The sequence below is a fragment of the Caenorhabditis remanei genome, chromosome II (genome assembly GCF_010183535.1).
Source record: "Caenorhabditis remanei strain PX506 chromosome II, whole genome shotgun sequence".
Classification (NCBI taxonomy): domain Eukaryota; kingdom Metazoa; phylum Nematoda; class Chromadorea; order Rhabditida; family Rhabditidae; genus Caenorhabditis; species Caenorhabditis remanei.
In genome coordinates, this window is record NC_071329.1 from 2,012,261 (window position 1) to 2,032,564 (window position 20,304).

A 20,304-nucleotide genomic window follows, 5' to 3' on the forward strand; every position below is an offset into this window, starting at 1 on the left:
TTATACATATTTAATACTTATCACGATGTTGACGTCATGAGGATTCTGAATCTGTATTCAAAACTTTTCTATCGTCAAAACCCACTGAGATACAATTGTTTAAAAATGTCCTGTTTTTTTTTAAAGTTTTTGAAAAAAGTCACTTTGACAGATTGCTATATATCTCAGCAAGTTTCCGTCGTAGAAAAATTTTGTCTATAGATTCAGAATCCTCACGTCTTCAGCTTTCCTACCATATCAATTTCGTGGCTCACCTCATCCTCCTTGCTCTTAATAAACACCTTCGTACGGTCATGATACTGCATGTGCTGATTGTAGCTCGAGTGATTCGAGAATCCACGGAAGCACTTCTCACAGTAGAAATTGTACTCCGGACACTTTTGATGCTCGATATTATAGTGATTGACACAATCCGATTTGGTCATAAACTGGAATTGACACTTCGGACAGTTGTACGGCTCCAGTGGGATCGGTTTGGCCACTTCGATAAGATCGGTCCAGCTGATAAGTGTCTGATTGTGATAGATGCTACTTTCGAGGCGATGTAGTTTGTAGTCGAGATCCACTTGGGGGATCAGGGAGCCGTTTTCGATTCTTTGGATCCAATCGGATAGCTCACCGATGCCCGTGTTCCTGGAATATATTGTTTTTGAGTTTTTGGTGGTTTGGAAACTTGAAAAGCCAAAAAATTTTGCTCCGCGATGTTTCAAAACCAGAAATTTCAGAACAGTGATATTTGACAACGTTGACATTTCGATATTTTCAGAATTCTCATTTAGGAGACGACATATGCATCGTGTGTGACTGGAAAGCTGACGTCGTGAGGATTCTGAATCTATATTCAAAATTTTTCTAGGGCGGAAACTTGCTGAGATACACAGAATTTTGTCAAAGAGACTTTTTTGAAAACTCCCAAAAAAAAGAGGAAATTTTCAAACCTTTGTATCTCAGCCGGTTTTGAAGCTAGAAAAGTTGTGAATACAGGTTCAGAATCCTCACGACGTCAGCTTTACTTTGAAATCAAAAAGTTGGCTCCAGGGACGTTTTGAAACCAGAGATTTTGGAACTGAGACATTTCGAAACCAGACGATTCGAAGCAAAGACATTTTTCAGGATTACTGTGGTTTCAAAACGTCCAATTTCGAAATTATGTCCAAGGGCATACTGTAGCATTAGCTAGCTCTCACTGAAGTCCATTAGAGCGCGGTTGCAACCGATCGTCCTGGGGTTCCGTTGGCGCGAAATTTTCTGGTTTGTGAGCTTCTATTACGACGGCGCAGCGAATTAATTCGCTAGTCTTTAAACTTCCCACGCCAAGTCTAATGAAGCGCATTTGCTACTTGGCATTTATTAGAGCGAGTTTGCATACCAGTGGTTGTAGATTTACGCAGCTTCTCCGTAAATCGACACCCAGCCTTTCTCTCTTTCACAGACTGTTGTTAACCTCGTGTTTGACCGCAGTCCAGTAGAGCGCGCTTACAAAATTATCCTGCCCCCCGTAAATCCACACCTAAGCATCTGGTTTCAAAACGTCCCGCCAAGCCAAAAAAACTCACGATTTTTTCGGCAAAAAAATCTTGGGCAAATAGTTGGTCCCGTCATCCGACACGTCGATAAGCGGCAGACGATTCACAATCTTCTGAGATCTTCTCCTGTTGGCGTCCGGTGTCTTGTCAATTTTGGCGAATGGCTTCCACGCCGCTTCCAGCTCCTCTTTCGATGTGACATGCGTACGGAGGTGCTTTTTGAGATTCCCTTTTAGTCTGGAAATTGAAAATTAATTTGAAAAATTTGAAAAATTGAAAATTTTCGACATTTTTTGAGCTCCGGGACGTTTCGAAAGCATGAAATTTTGTCACTAAACGTGTTGTCTGCCTGTGTGTCCGAGTGTCCGGATGTCCGAAAAAAAAAAAAAAAATTGGAAGTGCGCTCTACTGATAAACGTCGCCATTAAGAATACGGTAGGGAGTTGTCAGGGACGCACGCGACGCAACCGCAGCGCCTCATGTCTGTCCGTCTGTCCAAGAATCCAGATGTCCGCAAAGAAATGAAAACTAGCAAGACTAGCGGATTTTCTGTCTGTGTATTCGAGTGTCCGGATGTACAAAAACAAATTTTTTTTAAAAATTTGGGAAAAGAAATGTTTGAGAAGAAATTTTTGAAAAAAAATCGTTTTTTTTTCCAATTTTTGATCGGTTTGTCTGTCTGTGTGTCCGAGTGTCCGTCTGTCCGGATATCCACAATCATGTCTTCCTGGCGCGCCGCCGGCGCGCTTTGTTCATCACTATCTAATTTCCCGCTTTTTACTCCGGGTTTCTGATTCGCTTTCTGACACCTGACGCCATGGTTTCGGACATCCGGACACTCGGACACACAGACAGACTAGTCACGCTAGTTTTCACTTCTTTGCGGACATCTGGATTCTTGGACAAACAGACAGACATCGTCAGCGTCACTGACAACTCCCTACAGTAACCCGAATAATGGCGATTAATCAGATTTTATCAGTAGAGCGCACTTTCTCAATAGCATATTACCGTACACCCCGGGACGTGACATTTCCGATTTTTTTTGCCAGTTTTATTCATTTTCTTCAAAAAACCACAATTTTCCAAATTTTCTCTCGGAAAATCGGTAAGACTTCGCTCGCCCAGCAAACGCGCTCCACCGAATCCTAGCTCCGCCCCTCCCCTCCCGGGGTCACTACTCACCTACAAGCCTTTCCACAGTACGGACACGCGTAGGGTGTCGCTCCATTGTGTACCGACATGTGCTCAAATAGATTCGACTTGAATCGGAACTTCTGGGAACACACGTCACATTGGAATGGCTTCTCGCCGGTGTGAATTACGGCGTGTTGGGTTAGACCTGTGTAGAAAAATCGATAATTTGATACGGAGCTCGCTGAGTAGCGACTCTCTTACCTTTCAACGTGGTGAACGTCTTGAAGCAAATGTGGCATTGGTAATCGTATTGATGGGCGACGGCGGACATCAGGGGGCGCTGAAAATCGAGAAAAATCGATAATTGCGGACTGGGATGAGTGAAAAAAGAGAAAATGAGGAGGAAATGATGACAATAGAAAAAAATTGTTACAAGAGAAAAAAAGAGCGGGTAGATCACGGAGGTAGAAGGAAGTGGGTCTAGGATGATTTTTTTTTAAATCAGTTAGAGAAGGGAAGGTCGGAGAGACGCAGAGACTCTAGGGAGGGGACGGGTACCGTATGACTGGTGGACTACGGTATGGGGTGTACTGAGGGTTATTGTATTCTGCTAGACGGTATTCGCGGGGGGGGGGGGGGAGGTTCTTCTGTCAATACTGTATCTTATCCATCTCCCCCTGCCGTGTGTTATTTTCTTCTCGGAGCGTCTCCACGTCATTGTCCGACCCTCCCATCTGTTCTTTTTTACCGCAATACACGACTGGGGAGTACGGTGGCCTAGTCACATTCATTATTTTTCTTCCCAGAACCATCCAGCCGCTCCGCGCGTTGTTTTCTCGTCTTCGAAGGATGAGGTCAGTCTGCTATTACGGTTTTCGTCAGCCCAGAGACCTTATATATTATCTGCACAGTCTGGCCTTCCCGGCGGGTCCCTCGGAGGGTACGGACCTTCTATCGATTCTTCTCTGCTATGCTGACCATCCTCCACTATTCAGACGCCCAGAGACCCCCCCCCGTGACGTCATTTTTTCCCGGAGCCTTTCTAAGGTCTCCACGTCATCCTCCCTTCTACTACCTTTCTATTTGTCATCGTCTCAATCGGACAAGGCCTACAAGGCACGCCTCTTATCGGTTTTTCTATGCCGGGCAAAGTCTACACAGTCATTCTTATTTGATTGGTACTTGCCAACCCGGCCTGCATGTAACTCCCTTCAAACTAAGTTTTATGGGCTGAAAATTATACCAAAATGTAGGTCTCGGCGAGTTCTATGTCTGTAACTTACTACGGGCCGAATGACTATTCGTTGATGAACCGCGAGAAGGGCTAGAATCGCGATACATTACCGACTAGCCATCCGACTCGTAATAGGTCATGAATATAAAACTCGCTGAGATCTACATAATGGTATATTTTTCAGCTCATAATATTGCGTTTGAAGCGAGTTCCGCTCTTTTTTTTACTACGAACTCATCCACGCTGCCATTGAAGCTAGTACATACCGTTTTTTTTTCTCTGAGTCGTCTCGCCCGCATTCAGTCGTTATCTGGTCCCCAAGTAGTCCTCCTATTCCCCCTACGGCTTCTTCTCTACCTCACATACCATACCCAGAAAGACCCCAATGAAGTCTCAAAAGCCTTCTCGCATAGCCCTCCCCGCGCATTTCCCGATTGCCTTGCTTATTTCCTCGCTCAACTCTCTCCGTCACTTTGTTCCCGGACGCCTGAGGTCCCCTGGTTCTACGGTCCATCACTATTTCCTCTGAGCCTGCGCAGAAACCCAGTCTCTTCGTTTTCTTCCCAGAAACCTTCCTCTCCAAATACGGACAGCACTCCTCCCGATTCTTCCCAGAGCCTTCCGTGCATTTAGACGTCGTCAGGTCACCTCCATAGGCTATCTCATTCAAACAGTCTTATACATACTAATACGTTTTCTCGTACTCCCTTCGCGCGTTTGACCCTCTCCACGTCATCAGTAACCGTCCGTTATTAGGTGGAGTCGACAGACCCCCATTCCTCCTCAAATAAAGGCCGTGAGCCTTCGTATTTTTTCCCAGGAGCCAAGAACCTTCCGCGCGTTTTAACGTTATCTACGTTCTAGCGCTCCCATCTGTCCGCCTCTACTGTATTACGGCTACATTCGTTCTCATTCACCCCTCACATCGCATCCCTAGTCACGCCGTTTTTCTTCCCGGAGCCTTCCGCTCATTTTGACGTCCCCTGGTCCTTTGCCGTGTCATCAACAGTCCAGCCCTCTTATTGATTCTTATTCGAACGTTTTCGGCCATTACGGTTTCCCTCGATCACCCGTATCATTCCACGCATTTTGACGTCGTCTTGTCCCAACTTACCTCCAGATTTCCCATCTCTATCTAGCCCTCTCGCTTCCATCCCTCACCTAACCATTCCCTTTTTCTAGACTCCATGTTCAACCTTCAAAAGCGTATCAACGGCAACGACGCGGATCGTCACTATATGGAGACGCGGATCGCAGTGAGAGATCGACTTTTGGCTCAAGGTACCGAACTTTCGAATACAGATCCAGAACCCTAATTCTGTCTATTCCAGAAATGCGAGATCTCGAAGTCGCTATGCGCGGTCAAAAGATGTGGAAACTCTCAGTCCCTGAAGCCAACATCATCCACGAGCTGTCACTCACCGTCACCCCACAGGAAGGCATCTACAAGGGCGGCCTATTCCGCTTCCACATCACCGTCCCACCAGAGTACAACAACTCGCCACCACTCGTCAAGTGTCTCACACGTGTCTGGCATCCGAACATCACCGAGGACGGCGCTATTTGTTTGTCGATCCTCCGTCAGAACTCACTGGATCAGTATGGGTGGAGACCGACGAGAAATCTTCGAGAGGTCGTTCACGGACTCGTCTCGTTGTTCACTGATCTCATCGATTTCGATGATCCGTTGAACGTGCAAGCCGCCGAGATGTGGGCGAAGAATAAGGATGGGTTCGAGTACAAGGCGAGGGACTACATCAACAAGTACTGCAAGGTTAAATAAGATCCGTGTGCGATGGGGCGAAGTCCCAACTTTTTTTCCATGTTCCTTTAATCTTATTCGAATAAAGTCTTTGATGGATCCCCGTTTACCAATTAGCACCTACTATCTAATCTGACTAATATACTAATTGCAATAGAAAAAAGATGTTTCGTATGACAGGTGATGAAGATAGATAGGGGAGATGTGGATCGGTTAGGGAGTGCTGGTGTTTGCTAAGGCTACAGTATATAGGGCGCTAACATTGTAAAAAAGTATCGTTTCGAAACCAAGACATTTCATAACTAAAATTTTTTTTTGATGGGCTGAACAACATTGCTTTCTGACACTTGAGTGAAAAATGAGAAACTTTGAACACGTGCCACGCTTTTCCTAATTGTCTCATAAGCTCAACTGTTAATTAGAGTTGTAGATCACATCTATGGCTTTATTTTTGTAGTTGACAACTTTTTTGTACGGGCGGTCCCTTAGGAGATACGGTAGTTTGAAGTAGAGGCGTATTTTTAACCATGCGTTGCGGTCGAATCGCTAGCGAGGTCTTGGAGGAGCCATAGCTCACTAAGGACCTCCCGTACAAAAAAATGGTTAACTACAAAAATGAAGCCCACAATTTGGTCTACAAGCCTGACTAGCAATTAAAATAATCTGATAATCTGATACAACATGGTACTTGATCGAAATTGCTCATTTCAACGGAAAATAGAAAAAAGTGCGGGAAGTGCAAATTTTGGGAAGAAGTGAGAGTTTCACGTTTATTGTTAAAATTTTATGGTTATGAAACCCCCCGGAGCCCGAATCATCGACCGGTATATTTTGAAACTACAGTGAAATCCGAGGCTAGATGTGAAAGGAACGAAAAATCGATTAATAGAAAAACATTATTCGAATTATTTACAAAAATTTACTTAGTGGAAACATTAAGCAACTTACGGCACCCATAACACAGCAACTACTCACAGTTATCAGATTCTAATCACTAAATCGAAATCCTCATAGTCAAAATATTGAGTATTTTCTCGCATCTATAGCAAAAAATGATTCAATTGTGAGTCACAGCCTGATGATATGACCGACAATAGTATAAGTGACCTCCCCATTCGAAAAGGTTGATGTCATATGTATGTACATATCACCACTACGTCTAGCTAGCATTTGAAAAAAGTACAATGACATTTGAATAGTAACTAATAGACGACTCAAAGGTGAACAACCTTGCTGTCGCTCCTCCACCAGAGACGGGGAGAGGCCGTGTTCACTACTTTCATAACATTTTATGTTTTTCGAAAATAATGTTACATAAGTTATGATGTGTTTAATTTGAAGTTATTGATTGATAATTATTCTATTAAAAAATTTAGTTTTCAAGTTCAAAAGGATATTTTAAATCGAATCGACATAAATACTAAGGTAACCAGAGTACAAAGAAATCAAGATGATGACAAAAAGGGGGAAGGGATAGCGGAGTGTCGTTTGAAAACTTTCTGCGGCGGATTTTTGCAGAGAATTTGATTTTACTGCGTAGCGACTCACTTTGTGGATACGGAGGATATAATCACTATTGGCACAAATGGGCTACGGTAGTCCCAAAAAGAGCCTTGGCAAAAGTTTTCAGGCCCAATTTGTTCGAAATTTTTCATGAATGAGAATCGAAAATTTGAATTTTAGTGAAGAAAAGAAATTCATAAAAAAATTTGAATTCAATTTTTTGGCGCCAACATCCGAGCCTTGACAACTATGAATAGGAGGTGACAGATTTCGCTGCGTAGCAACTCAGCGGGTGCTTTGGGGGATACGAAGGATATTATCGCAAATAGGCTACAGTGGTCCTTTAATTTCGCTGCGTAGCGACTCAATTGGTGCTATGGGGATACGGAAGTGAAAAATGGACAATTCAAGTTATATACAAACAATTTCAGGATAACAACTTATTTATCGGGTAATTGAAAGTAATTAAATATTATAATTATTTATTGTTGTATGTATCTAATAATTTATTTCAAATACACAGTTTTCATCACAAAATTCCAAAAATCTTCCCGACTTGCACGTTGTACTTCTTCTAGTGTGATTTCCAATTCAATTAGTTTGTCGACAGGGAGAGTGATAGCATATCCAGACCTGAAACAATTTATAAATTAAAAAAATGTATACATATATACAGTACCGCTCAAAAGTATATTAAGTTTTGGTTTTTTCAGTTGAAAACGTACGACTTTGAGAGTGTGTCATGGTAATACTTATTGTCCCATCAAGTAGATTTTTAATGGATAATACAGATCAAAAATAGAACTCCATTTTTGTAGTTGACAACTTTTTTGTACGGACACTCCCTACAGAGTTATGGTCATTTTAAGACGGCCGCTTAAAAATCTCACTATTTTCACTGTAAAGAGTCGATTTGAGAGTGAAATTACTTCGACGATATGTAACTCTCTAGGGAGTGTCTGTACAAAAAAGTTGTCAACTACAAAAATAAAGATCTACCTTTGATCTGTACGACCCATTAAAAATCTACTTGATGGGACAATAAGTGTTACCATGACACAATATCAAAGTTTGACATTTTCAACTATAAAAGGCACAACTTAATATATTTTTGAGCGGTACTGTAAATCACTTACTCGTCAAATCTAGCACCCTGATAATTATTTAACTCTTCGAAAAATTTTAATGCAATTCTTTGGTCGTCAATTCGCATCGTTAGGCTCCCAACAACTCTCCTTGACTCCACATAACTCTTTACCACATCCATTTATGAATTTGCAGAACCACTTCCATTATGCCAGTGGATTTCTTTTTCAGATGCCTCAAGTCCCCCCAAGACTTGAACCATTGTTGACTCTCTTACAGCTCCCACAATTTTCAGAACTTTCGCGTTTCTTACTGTAGGGTGCTGGAAGTCATGCAGGTTGACTTCTTGGCTAAGCTCAATGCATGGTATCGGGAGAGTTAGAATGGGCTCCAAGGCATTCAAGTTGGAGGTGACGTTGAATTCCAAAGATAGCTCGGTGACAATGAGTTTCAGATTTTCAGGGACTCGTAGGATTAACTCCTTTTTCAGCGAGTGGATTCTCTTCACATAGATTTCTCCTTGTCTTCCTCCAAATATCTTGGTCATCAGGTACTTGAGGGCTTCAGGGAGTTTCTTGGAAGACGGATCCACTCGTTCTATTTTCCTGGCGGTTACGGTATCATGTACAGTAAGCTGTATAAACATCTTGTATGGTGACAAGGCGTTGTCCTCCGCTAGACGGTAGGGGAGAATCGATTCTTGAAGAAAGTTGATATTTTTAATCACATTTTTCTTCTGATGCTCATCCATCTCAGTTCCCAATGCTTCCAAGTTGTGTCTCAACCCATTTTCATACATAAATATGAGATGGGCCCGGTCCACGTCACGCCCCTCACTCCTTGGCTCGATTTGAATGTCGCCTGGTAGCAAGGTGGTCTCAATTGACCAATCTGGTAGGCCATACTGATTCAGGTCATAACCAATACCTCCGCTCCGGTTGTCCTCCTTGTAGAGCTCCCAGAGCTCACCAGTGGCGCAGGTACGGAGTACACCGAGCTTGTATTCAATTTTATTGATTTTCAGGGACCTTTGTTGGAAGGAGAGGTCTTTGATTCGAATTGGAGCAACATTTTCGGCGGTACGAATGGATGGGGAGTGAACGGCAAGGAGGATTCTGGAATTGGTTTTTAAAAATTTAGTGGATTTGTATTTTTGGAATTTACCTTGTGTTGGGGGCGGGTGGTCATGCTGAAAAAAATACTGAATAAGAAAAATTTTGGGCTTGCTAATTGGAGGTGGACCAAGGCTGTTGTACGGCCGGCCAGGGCCGGCCCAAAAAAGTTTTGGCACCAGTGGGGATCGAACCCAGGTGGTCAGACTGATACCAAAAAGTCAAAAGTATATCAAGTCAGGTTTTCAGTTGAAACTCTAGAAAGGCGCGGCCCTTCACGGCCGGCCGCGATTTCTGACAGCCTCGAGGTGGACACACTGGGGCGGGTCTTAGACCGGCCTGTAGAGTGTGTATACAAATATGTGGGAAGGGAGCCTTCAAATTAGAAAATTTTCACAAAAGTGAACATTCCTTATCCGGAAGTCGGAATTTCATATCGGAACTATCTGAATATCAACGTGACCTAACTTTTGCACGGCCCTGCCAGAGTTGTTGGGAATTCCGGTTTCCGCTTTCCGACTTCCGGATAAGGAACTTTTTACGCGATTCCGGTTTTGGAGGCGGAATTTTAAATTCAATCTCAGAGTGTCCCGAAGACACACCATGACTACTCATACATCAAACACTACGCAAAAACTGACAAGTGCTAATAGGAGTTAGATAAGGAGACAGGTGGAAACGGACTGTGTATAATAGCTAATTGGGATAGAGGAGAACATCTCGGATAGCTATAAGACGTCGTAGTTTAATTCGGTTTCATATTTTTGTGGTTCCAGAACTAACTGAACTTTATGGTGGCCTAACGTTTGCACGGCACATTTTCGATTTCCAGGTAATAAATTTCCTTCTAGCCTAGGTTACGGTACTGGATCATGACTTGTCCTCCATTCAATAGGTCTCAATGGGTATAGTGGCCTAACTTTTGCATGGCCCAACCAGACTACTTCCGGGTAACAACTCTTATTTGCGATTTCCTAAATCTGTCAATTTTCCCTAAAAATGGGTATGTTCCTTCCACCTGCTCAGCCAGTCTCCGCGATACCGTACGCCGTACTCCTCCATCGTCACCACACAAACGTCAAGACCATATTCTCCAAATTTCCCAGAATCCATGTACCCTCCGCTATGCCTATGAAGGTGGGACTACACAAATATCAAGATGGCCCAGTTTCCTATCTCCTACTCTCATCTCTCTTTGTGTGACGGTGACGGTGTCACGTCACAAAAGGTTCATTCTATAGACAACAACATATCGATCTCCGTCACAGTATAAGAGAGGCGGCCCTCACATTACCCGTTTTCCCGCGCTCTCTCTCTATTTGATCTGCTGGCTAGCTATAGGTCCTTATTTATTTATTTATTTATTTATTTATTTATTTATTTATTTTACTGTGAAATGGGGCCATGCCACTTATCGCTGTTGGCCTTAGTACGATAACTATATCACTACCGTAACCCTCCTGCAGCATTTCCCCGCACGCAATTGCAGCTACCGTACTCCTGAGGCATTTCACTATCAGTGTTGTTTCCCTTTCTGTGATAATCACTACTATCAGATCCTTTCGCTCCATATCCCCACCAGTCCGTACCTCTTGGGAGTCGCTACTCAGCGAATTGGCGCTCTCACCTTGATTCACCACAGGAATCATTACCTCCTTCCCCTTTCCTATGGCTCCGTATCCCCGCGCCACTTTGTTAATTACCTCTTGCAAGTCGCTACTCAGCGAATTGGCGCTCTCTCATCATAGCGATCCACACTTCCCCTTTGATTCCAAACCGCCCATTTCCTAGTGGCCTAACTTTTTTCTCGGTCGCGACCTCTCCTAGGGTGTTATACAGACAAGATAACATCTGCTCACACTGCCTCAGGTGTCCTTCTACGCTATAGACCTATTTCCTAAGTACCCGGTTTCAAAACGTCTCAGTTTCGAAATGACCCTGTCTCCTTTCTGTACCAGATCCCTCCAACTATTGGCTTCCAGACTCCGGTGATACGGTAGCTCACACCGTCCTACCACCTGCCTGCTCAGGTAACTTGCAAATAAGTTCTCGGGTAACAAATTCCAAATTTTCGAAAATCTAGACTGGATTAGTTCATTCCTGTGTTTCCGGAATACATGAATTCAGAAAAATGTGATTTTGGAAAATCGAAAACCCCGCTCATTTCCACAATACACAATTCGAAACTAGAATTTCTGACAAAAATTGAAGGGTTTTCACTTCCGGGTTCTTAAAAACTGAAAAACCGGAATTCCGGAACCCGTTTTTTGTGGTGGCCGAAGTTTTCCACGCCCTTAGACGCACATTCCCAGTCCCCATTTTTTTGACCTACCGCCCAAAATGCATCCGATTTTTTGATCTACCATCCCCCCATTGTTTTCCTGGTTTTTCACTCTCTCTCACCTCATTTCCCACTTTTTTCTCGCAAGTTTCTCAATTTTTCAAAAAAAAAAGGGCTTTTTTCAGATACTAATCACAACTAACCACTGAAAATGGAACGGACAGCAGTTGACGGGAAACGAGTTCCCAAACCGATGAAACGCTGGAGTCCGAGCCCAACACAGAAAAAAAAGAAGATCAGTAAGGTGAGTTTTAGTAAGGCGTGCAAACGCGCTTCACTGAAATACTGGATTACGGTGGAGCGCGATTGTAAAAATTTCAACTTTTCTAACTCTAATTCCAGCGAGCTGCCACCAGAAGTGTATCGGGACGTCGTGGTGAGAGGAGCCGCAGTGGAAGGGGAAGAGCGGATGAGCAACAAGTGCAGGTCGTCACTCCGGTAAGTGTCATTGGGTCGCGATTGCATAGATATTATTTTTTGGAATTCCAAGGTTTCCACAACTTCTAGACCCCAAATCTTTCCTAACTTTTTGAATTCTTTGAATCTTGAATTGGGTAGCATAATCTTATTCAATTTATTACAGGTACGTACCCCAGTCCAGCCACGAGGTCGTAACGCTGAGAGGAGCAACGTCAACCATAAAAGAGTGTTGCCTTCGATAGCATGCAGTGCTAGAGGTGCGAATCGCGTAAGTTACAGTAACCCAGATGGCTACCATGTATACGGTACCCGATCTCTATCCGGATGTCAAATTGTTTGTTGCAGAAACGTGCCGGAAGCCCACCGTCAGGAGCCGCCAAGAGAGCTCCAGCCCGACGTCAAAGTCCGCCAGTAGAAGAGGAATCCGAGGAGAGTGACAGGGATTCTGAGGAGGAGATGGAGGAGGAGGAGGAGGTGGAGCAGGTGGAGCCTCAACCAAAGGTCCCGAGTCTTATGGTAAGTACAGTAGTTTCGTTTTAGAAAATGAAGAAACCGCGCTCTACTGAAACATGGGTAAAGAGTGTTGATGAGATTACGGTGGAGCGCGGTTGCAATTTTTTGAATTTTTCGGAATATTTCTGGTTTTGAAGTGTCCGTGTTTCGAATGTCTTGTTTTGATTTCGAAACAGTCCGGAGTCATTTCGAAATTTTGAAAAACTGGGAAAATTACTTTATTCTCAAATGTCTTGGTTCCAAGATGACCTGGTTGCGAAATGACCTGGTTTTTAAATGTTTTGGTTACCAAATTTTTCGCTTTTCAAATGTCGTGATTCCGAAACGGTCCGGAGCAGAGTTGCATGGAATTCCGACTTCCGACTTCTGACTTCCGGGCATTTTTTCCATTCCGACTTCCGACTTCCGACTTCCGACTTCCGGATAAGGAATGTTTCTTCCGACTTCCGGATAAGGAAAATCACTTCCGGCTTCCGACTTCCGGATAAGAAATTTTCACTTCCATGCAACTCTGGTCCGGAGCCGTTTCAAAATGTTGAAAAACTGGAAAATTTTCACCGATTTCAAATGTCTCGGTTTCGAACTGTCTTGGTTACCAAATTTCTCGGTTCCAAAACGTCCTGGTTGCGAAACGTTTCGGTTTCGGAATGTCTTAGTTTTGAATTGGCTCTGTTTTAACATGTCTTGTTTCAAAATGCCCGGTTTCTCACGACTTTATGTCAGATACATGCAATTCAATGTCAAATTAAGAGCGTGGCCCAATTTTCATTGACAATTTTTGAGCCGAAGAAAAATTATACTAAAAAATTGTTAAATGCAATTTATAGACCACATTTTCAGCTTTATTTTGGTATAAATTTCATAAAAATTGGTTCAGAAATCACTGAGATGCTCACGATGAAAAATTATTGCTTTAAAATCGAAAAAAATAGTAAATTCTGATCGGAAATTTGCAAAATGACTATCAAAATATAGGCTAAAAAAGCGAAAAAAAAAATTAGAAATTAAGCGGGTGTCAAAATTAAGCCACGCCCACTGAATGACTTAACGTTCGTAATTTCAGCCACGCGCCGAGAGCCCAAAGGAGAATCCAGAAGCTCCGTCATCAGGTGAAACATCTGAAGCCGAGTCTGAGGAGGGGGACGACGACAAGGATCAGACGGATTCTCAGATGAAGGAGAATGAGGAGGATGAGGAGTGTGACACATCATCTGGAGCGGAAACGGAAGAATCTTCTTCTAAAAAAGTGTCACCGGACCGCCCGTGCACTTCAAGTCAAAATGCTCCAGGAGCCGACGAGTCAAGATCACCGAGTGCTGAATCGGAGCAGACGACGACGACACCAGAATTGAATTCGTCGAATTCCACGACGTCAAGTCGTCAGAGTGAGAATCCAGATGCAATGGAGCAGAAGGAAGAAGTTGATGTGGTAAGTGGCGGCTAGCTAATACGCTCTATTGATAAACCCTGACTAATCAGGTTACTGTAGGTACCTAAAGCTTTTGGTGTACTGTAGGCATACTGTAGCACCTGTGGCAAATGCGGTCTTAGCGACCATTAGGGTTACTGTAGGATCATGCCGATTTTCAAGTTATTAGGGGGCCGCGACGCGACCACAGCGTTTCACGTGACTATTTGGGTTACTGTAGTTACTGTAGCGTTTGGCGCCTACTGTAGTTTTCAAGATCACAACAGTACACCTCATTTTCCTAATTTCTCATTCCAGCCACCATCCACTCCCCGCCAACCCAGACGCCTCGACAAATTGACACAATTGAATCCTGCCACATCATCATCATCATCTAGAGCGGTGTCGGAGGAGCTTGAAGTAGAATCGACGAATGCTCCGAGAGCTGAGGAGAACAAGGAGAACGTTGTTGCTGCTGAAAATTCAGAAGCAATGGAGCAGGAGGAAGAAGTTGATATGGTAAGTGTGAGTTGATAGGGTTACTGTAGGAGAGCAGACCGCAGCGCCTCTGAGTGATTGCTTGTGATACGATCCTGGACTATGGGTACTGTGACCCTCATGCTGAGAATTTTCCAGCCACCAGCTCACCGCCCATCTATCCGCCTCGAAGATGTTTCGTCGACATCAACTCAAAATGCTCAGAGAGCCGAGAACACATCTGGAGTCGAAAACGAGGAGCCGAGTGTGACGACTCCTTCTACACCAATCCGTTGTCATGAGAGCTCAGAAGCAATGGAGCAGGAGGAAGAAGTTGCTATAGTAAGTGATGGTTGGCAAATGTGCTCTATTGATAAACGCGGACGACTAATCGGGGGTTACTGTAGATAGCTTGACATCGTTTAGTCATTGTGCGCTCTACTGAAAAACACCATTGGGTTACTGTATTCTCATTTTGTTTCAGCCACCTCCCGTCATCTCTTCCCCACCGCCAACTCGCCGCCTAACTAGACTCCTTGCCAAATCGAATCCAGTTGAGCCTGTCCCAAGAGCTGTATCGAAGGAACCACTGTCTTCTTCTAAGAAACAAACCAGAGACGTTCCATCTACGTCAAGCCAGTTGGATTCGGACCGTCCGTCTACATCGTCAAGCAAAAATGCTCTAAGAGCACAACAGCAAGTGGAGAAGGAGAACGTGCCGACCACCACGTCAAGTGAAGTCACCGCAAATGTAAGTGGTACAATTTTTTTTTGAAAATCTTAAATTGTAGTTTGTGTCCTTGCCCACATTTTGATATTAATTTTGAAAATTTTGGTTCAGAATTCACTGAGAAATTGATGTCGGAAATACTCAACTTGAAAATTGTGACCGATTTTTCTGACATTGATTTCTCGGTGAATTTTGAACTAATTTTTATAAAATTAATACCAAAATACAGCTAAAAAAGCGGTCCAATAATTGTATACAACAATTTTCGGTAAAAATTGCTCTTGCACGAGCACTGACTCAAAAAATGCCACGCCCCTAAATTGTAAGAAGCGCGCCTTGCCTGGAATTCTATTTGAAATGATTTTTCTTGATGTAGCAGAAAATTTTTTATAAAATTTTAGTACACAAACTGTATTTTATGTCCTTGTCAACATTTTGATAGTAATTTCGCAAATTTTGGTTCAGAATTCACTGAGAAATTGATATCCAAAATTTTCAACTTGAAAATTGTGAGTGTTTTTTTTTTCATTGATTTCTCTGTGAATTTTGAACCAAATTTTTTGAATCTAATACCAAAATGAAGCTGAAAAAGCGGTCTATAAATTGTATACAACAATTTTTGGTAAAAATAGCTCTTGCGTGAGTACTGACTCAAAAAATGTCAGTGAAAATAAGGCCACGCCCCAAATTACATGTAGCGCGTCTTGCCTGAAATTCTATTTGGCATGATTTTTCTTGATGCAGCGGGAAACTTAAAAATTTTATTAATACACAAGTTGTAGTTTATGTCCTTACCTACATTTTGATAGTAATTTAGCAAATTTTGGTTCAGAATTCACTGAGAAATTGATATCCAAAAATTTCAGCTTGAAAATTTTTGAGTGATTTTTTGACATTAATTTCTCGGTGAATTTTGAACCATATTTTTTGAAATTTATACCAAAATGAAGCTGAAAAAGCTGTCTATTAATAGTATACAACAATTTTCGGTTAAAATGGTTCTTGCGCCAGCACTGACTCAAAAAATGTCAATGAAAATTAGGCCACGCCCCCAAATTACATGTAGCGTGCCTTGTCTGGAACGATTTTTTTTTGATGAAGCAGACAATTTTTATAAAATTTTAGTACACAATCTGGAGTTTGTGTTCTTACCTACATTTTAATAATAATTTCGCAAATTTTGGTTCAGAATTCACTGAGAAATTGATTTCGAAAAATTTGAATTTGAAAATTGTGAGTGACTTTTTTTTAAACATTATTTTCTCGGTCAATTTTGAACCAAATTTTTTGAAATTAATACCAAAATAACGCTGAAAAACCGGTTTTTTAATTGTATACAACAATTTTTGGTGAAAATGGCTCTTGCGCGAGCACTGACTCAAAATATGTCAGTGAAAATTAGGCCACGCCCCCAAATCAGAATAAGGGCGACTCGTCTGGATGAAGGGCGGAGGATCTCGGTGATTTCTGAACCAATTTTTTTGAATTAATCATAATAATGGAGCCAAAGACAAAAACTTTAACTTTTCTGCAAAAAAAGTTTTTGTAAAAACGTGCTGAAACTTAAGCCGCGCCTCCAAAATATGGTAGAGGTGACCATAGTGAATTGTGAACCAAATTTTTTGGAAATATTTTTAGAAGTGTTTGTAAAACTGCTGTCTGAAAGCGCAGAGTCTGTAGAAATGTGCTGGAAACTAGGCCACGCCTCCAAGATATGGTAGTTAGCTAAATGTATCGGTTTCAAAGTGTCTTCGCTTCGAAACGTCCCAAACAAAATTTAAAGTAACCGCGCTCTATCGAACACCACCCATTTTCTATTTTCAGCTTTCAAAACTCGCGTGCTGCCCCACCGACGACGCCACCACTCTCCCATACCACGCCGGTAATCTCCGCTGCGTGAACAACCCAGACTGCCGAATCCCTCCAGACGCAGAATTCTGGGAGCTCGAGGACAGTGTCACAGAGACGTTCTACTGTCTGAAGTGTTTCGATGAGAAAAAACCGAAAGGAAAGTTCGAAAAGAAGAAGAACGACAACGACGAAGTGGAGCCGATTCTGGAGTGCCAGAAGTGTCGTGGGAGCTTCCATCAGTGTTGCTCATTCTATTATGAAGAGGACCTGTCGAAGTTCATCTGTGAGGTGTGTACCGGAGTCCGTGTCAAGAAAACGATTGATGGGGTGGAGAAGTCTCCACTGGCAGCGTACATGACCAAGAAGATGTTGAATTTCTTGGCGAGTCGACTCGGCGGCGTTGTGGAGCACCCGATTCGAATTTGTGGATACTCCGAGGCAAAGAGCGCAAAGAGCTCGACCGTCGTCCCGCCCATCTTGAGACAGCAATTTGTGAAGAAGCACTCGAAGACGATGAACTACGTGTCGAGAGCTCTCCACGTCTACCAGAGAATCGACGACGTGGATGTCATCACTTTTGCCATTTATACGGCAGAATATGAGTTTCGCGGAGGAGAGGAGAAATGGAGTTTGATCGACTACATCGACTCGCTACCGTATTTCAAGAAATTCGACGGAGTTCAAAAAAAGGAAATCCACCACATGCTAATCCACACCTACTACGAATACATGGGCGGTCTTGGATTCAGGAGTGCCCATCTATGGTCGAACCCACCACAGAAGGGAGATGATTATGTATTCAATATCCACCCATTCGACCAACCATTCTTGAATCCCACTGGATTGATTGGTTGGTATCAATCGCTTCTCAGAGCCGGACAGGAAAAGAAGATACTCGCCGGGTTCTCCGATTTCCAAGGAGCCAGAAGCCGATTCGCGAAGCCTATCGATATTCCAGTTTTTGTCGGATCCATATGGTCTACTGTGTTCCAGGAGGCCAAGAAGACAACGTCAATGAAAGTTTTCGAGAGCGAATTGGAGGAGAAGAAGGCGAAACATGGCGACGACAACTTCTTCATTGAGATCGCCGCCCCGACCACTCGCCAACCACAAGAGACCGCCCATCACACACATGAGATTCTTGGGGACCGAGTGAAGTTGCTGGAGATGTGTGTGGAGAAGAACTGGCAATTTGAGAACTTGAGACGTGCCAAGTATTCATCGGTGGCGCTGATTCGGATGATGGAGGAGCAGGAATAGGAGGATTGAGATGTGAAATAGTTTGTTTGTTTATTTATTGTTATTTGCTGTGAAATATATGTTTTGAAATCTGAGAAATGAAATTTATTTTCAAAAAAATTGTGTTGCTTTGTTATTTGGATGCGTAGCGGCTTAGACATCGCAAGTCTAAACTTCCTGGCCTGAGGAAATTTGGCTTCACAGCGACTCAGAGTGATACGGAGCTTGACCAACAGCTCCTTGATTTCGGACCGATTTGGCTGCGTAGCGACTCATGTAGATACGAAATCTGATAAGTATTGGTTCTTCTGACTCGATCCCAAACTTCAAGGATAAGAACATTTGACTGCGTAGCGACTCAACTTGAAGATTGAAAATTGATAGATACGGAGACAGAAGCTGCGTAGCGACTCGGTTGGATACGGAGCTTGAATAAAGGAAAATTTAGAAGGTTTTGCTTTGACTGCGTAGCAACTCAAGATGATACGCAGTTTGTATTTAAGTGCACGCACCGAAATTCTGGTAAAAGTAAATTTGACTGCGTAACGACTCACGAGGGATTTGGGGATACGGAGCGTCATATTATGAATTTCCAGCGTCCCGATCAGGGATGTGCGGGACGGAAATCGGAAATTCCGGAATTTCGGAAATCTTTGAGTTTTTTTGGAACTTTCGGAGAATCCCGATTTTCGAGAATTTTTTTTTAAACTTTGATTCCGAAATTCCCCAAATTTCAAATACTAAAAAAAAATATAAATATAAACACTATTTTTTAGTTTTTACTGCATATTTATTGATTTTAGACTATGAAAATTTTGAAAAAACGAGCTTCCGAATTTTTCAGTTCCGCACATCCCTGGTCCCGATATCCGTCTAATTCCAAAACGCGCCTCACAACGCCCCAGCCTCTTCAGTAGTACAACTACATTGTACCTGATCCCTTCTACTCATTTATTTATTTACTCTTCTCATTTTTCACCACACCGACACAAACTCCTTTGTGACCTAGAGTCTATGACCAATTCTCTGACTGTCTGTCTCTCTCTCCATCCCCCTCTCTCCATCATCTTTTTTTTCTAGCGAGTAAACATTGTCTTTATCAATTTCTGACCAATTTTCTGCCACAATTGTTTCTTTTTTTCTTACTAGAAGGAGGTTCGAGTGGGCGGAGTCTATTTATGGGGGTATATAAGGAGAAGGGGAGCAGAACCTCTTTTTTAAGGGTTTTTGTGTCAAATTTCATGTTTTTTAAAATTATTTTTGGAGAAAAAAATCTTTAGTCTTGAAGTCTTATCTAACTACTCCCATCTCCCGCGCCACCACCTCCGTTTTTTCTATTACTTTGTAGTAAACACTCTACATACTTGGCCTATATTATATTTAGAAGATTAAAATCTAATTATACAAGAAAAAAATTTGCTTAGATTGTTATTTAGTATTCGGATTTCTCACCTACGACATCCGCCCGCTTTAGCTTTCTTCTGAGAAATGGTTAACTTTAAAGGCTCGTCATGGGATTTAATATCATCTGACAATTTCAATTTTTATACTATCATGTAGATCAAACCTTGATCTTCATTTTTGTAGTTGACAACTTTTTTGTGCGACCGGTCCGTAGGGAGATACAGTACTCCGAAGGTGCTGGTTCTCTTCGCAGACACCTCTGGTGATTCGGGGCGCTGTATCTTCCTAGTGACCGCCCGTACCAAAAAGTGGTCAACTACAAAAATGGAGATCTAGCTTTGGTCTACACAATAAATATAATTTTGAAACAATATAATAATTTTTGATAGCGTGACACTGTAGGTTAAAAATCAACAATTTTTGTGCTTTTTTCAAAAATTTTGGTAAAAATTGTCATTTTTAGAAAAGTACTAGAGACTCAGATGTTCTCACAAATTAAAGCAATTTATATGTAAAAAATTAATCTAAATCTCTATTTTTGTAGTTGACAACTGTTTTGTA

General features: G+C 42.5%; 4 protein-coding genes across 4 annotated transcripts; 2 read left to right on the plus strand and 2 right to left on the minus strand.

The window, feature by feature from the left end:
* Positions 1 to 212: 212 nt before the first annotated feature.
* Positions 213 to 2,994, minus strand: GCK72_004002 (uncharacterized protein; the record flags this gene model as incomplete). Its single annotated transcript, XM_053724398.1, has 4 exons — positions 213 to 633; positions 1,557 to 1,763; positions 2,712 to 2,868; positions 2,925 to 2,994. 4 exons carry the CDS (start codon positions 2,992 to 2,994, stop codon positions 213 to 215), a joined length of 855 nt encoding a protein of 284 aa, XP_053588592.1.
* Positions 2,995 to 5,084: 2,090 nt separating this feature from the next.
* GCK72_004003 (uncharacterized protein) lies at positions 5,085 to 5,680 on the plus strand (the record flags this gene model as incomplete). The annotated part of the gene is made up of 2 exons (XM_003101503.2): positions 5,085 to 5,178; positions 5,229 to 5,680. The coding sequence occupies 2 exons, from the start codon at positions 5,085 to 5,087 to the stop codon at positions 5,678 to 5,680; spliced, it is 546 nt and encodes a 181-aa protein (XP_003101551.1).
* Positions 5,681 to 8,429: 2,749 nt separating this feature from the next.
* Positions 8,430 to 10,473, minus strand: GCK72_004004 (uncharacterized protein; the record flags this gene model as incomplete). Its single annotated transcript, XM_053724399.1, has 2 exons — positions 8,430 to 9,363; positions 10,403 to 10,473. 2 exons carry the CDS (start codon positions 10,471 to 10,473, stop codon positions 8,430 to 8,432), a joined length of 1,005 nt encoding a protein of 334 aa, XP_053588593.1.
* A 1,379-nt stretch (positions 10,474 to 11,852) lies between these two features.
* GCK72_004005 (uncharacterized protein) lies at positions 11,853 to 18,360 on the plus strand (the record flags this gene model as incomplete). Its single annotated transcript, XM_053724400.1, has 9 exons — positions 11,853 to 11,945; positions 12,044 to 12,139; positions 12,285 to 12,389; positions 12,467 to 12,637; positions 13,698 to 14,063; positions 14,361 to 14,561; positions 14,679 to 14,861; positions 15,004 to 15,270; positions 17,074 to 18,360. The coding sequence occupies 9 exons, from the start codon at positions 11,853 to 11,855 to the stop codon at positions 18,358 to 18,360; spliced, it is 2,769 nt and encodes a 922-aa protein (XP_053588594.1).
* Positions 18,361 to 20,304: the final 1,944 nt, after the last annotated feature.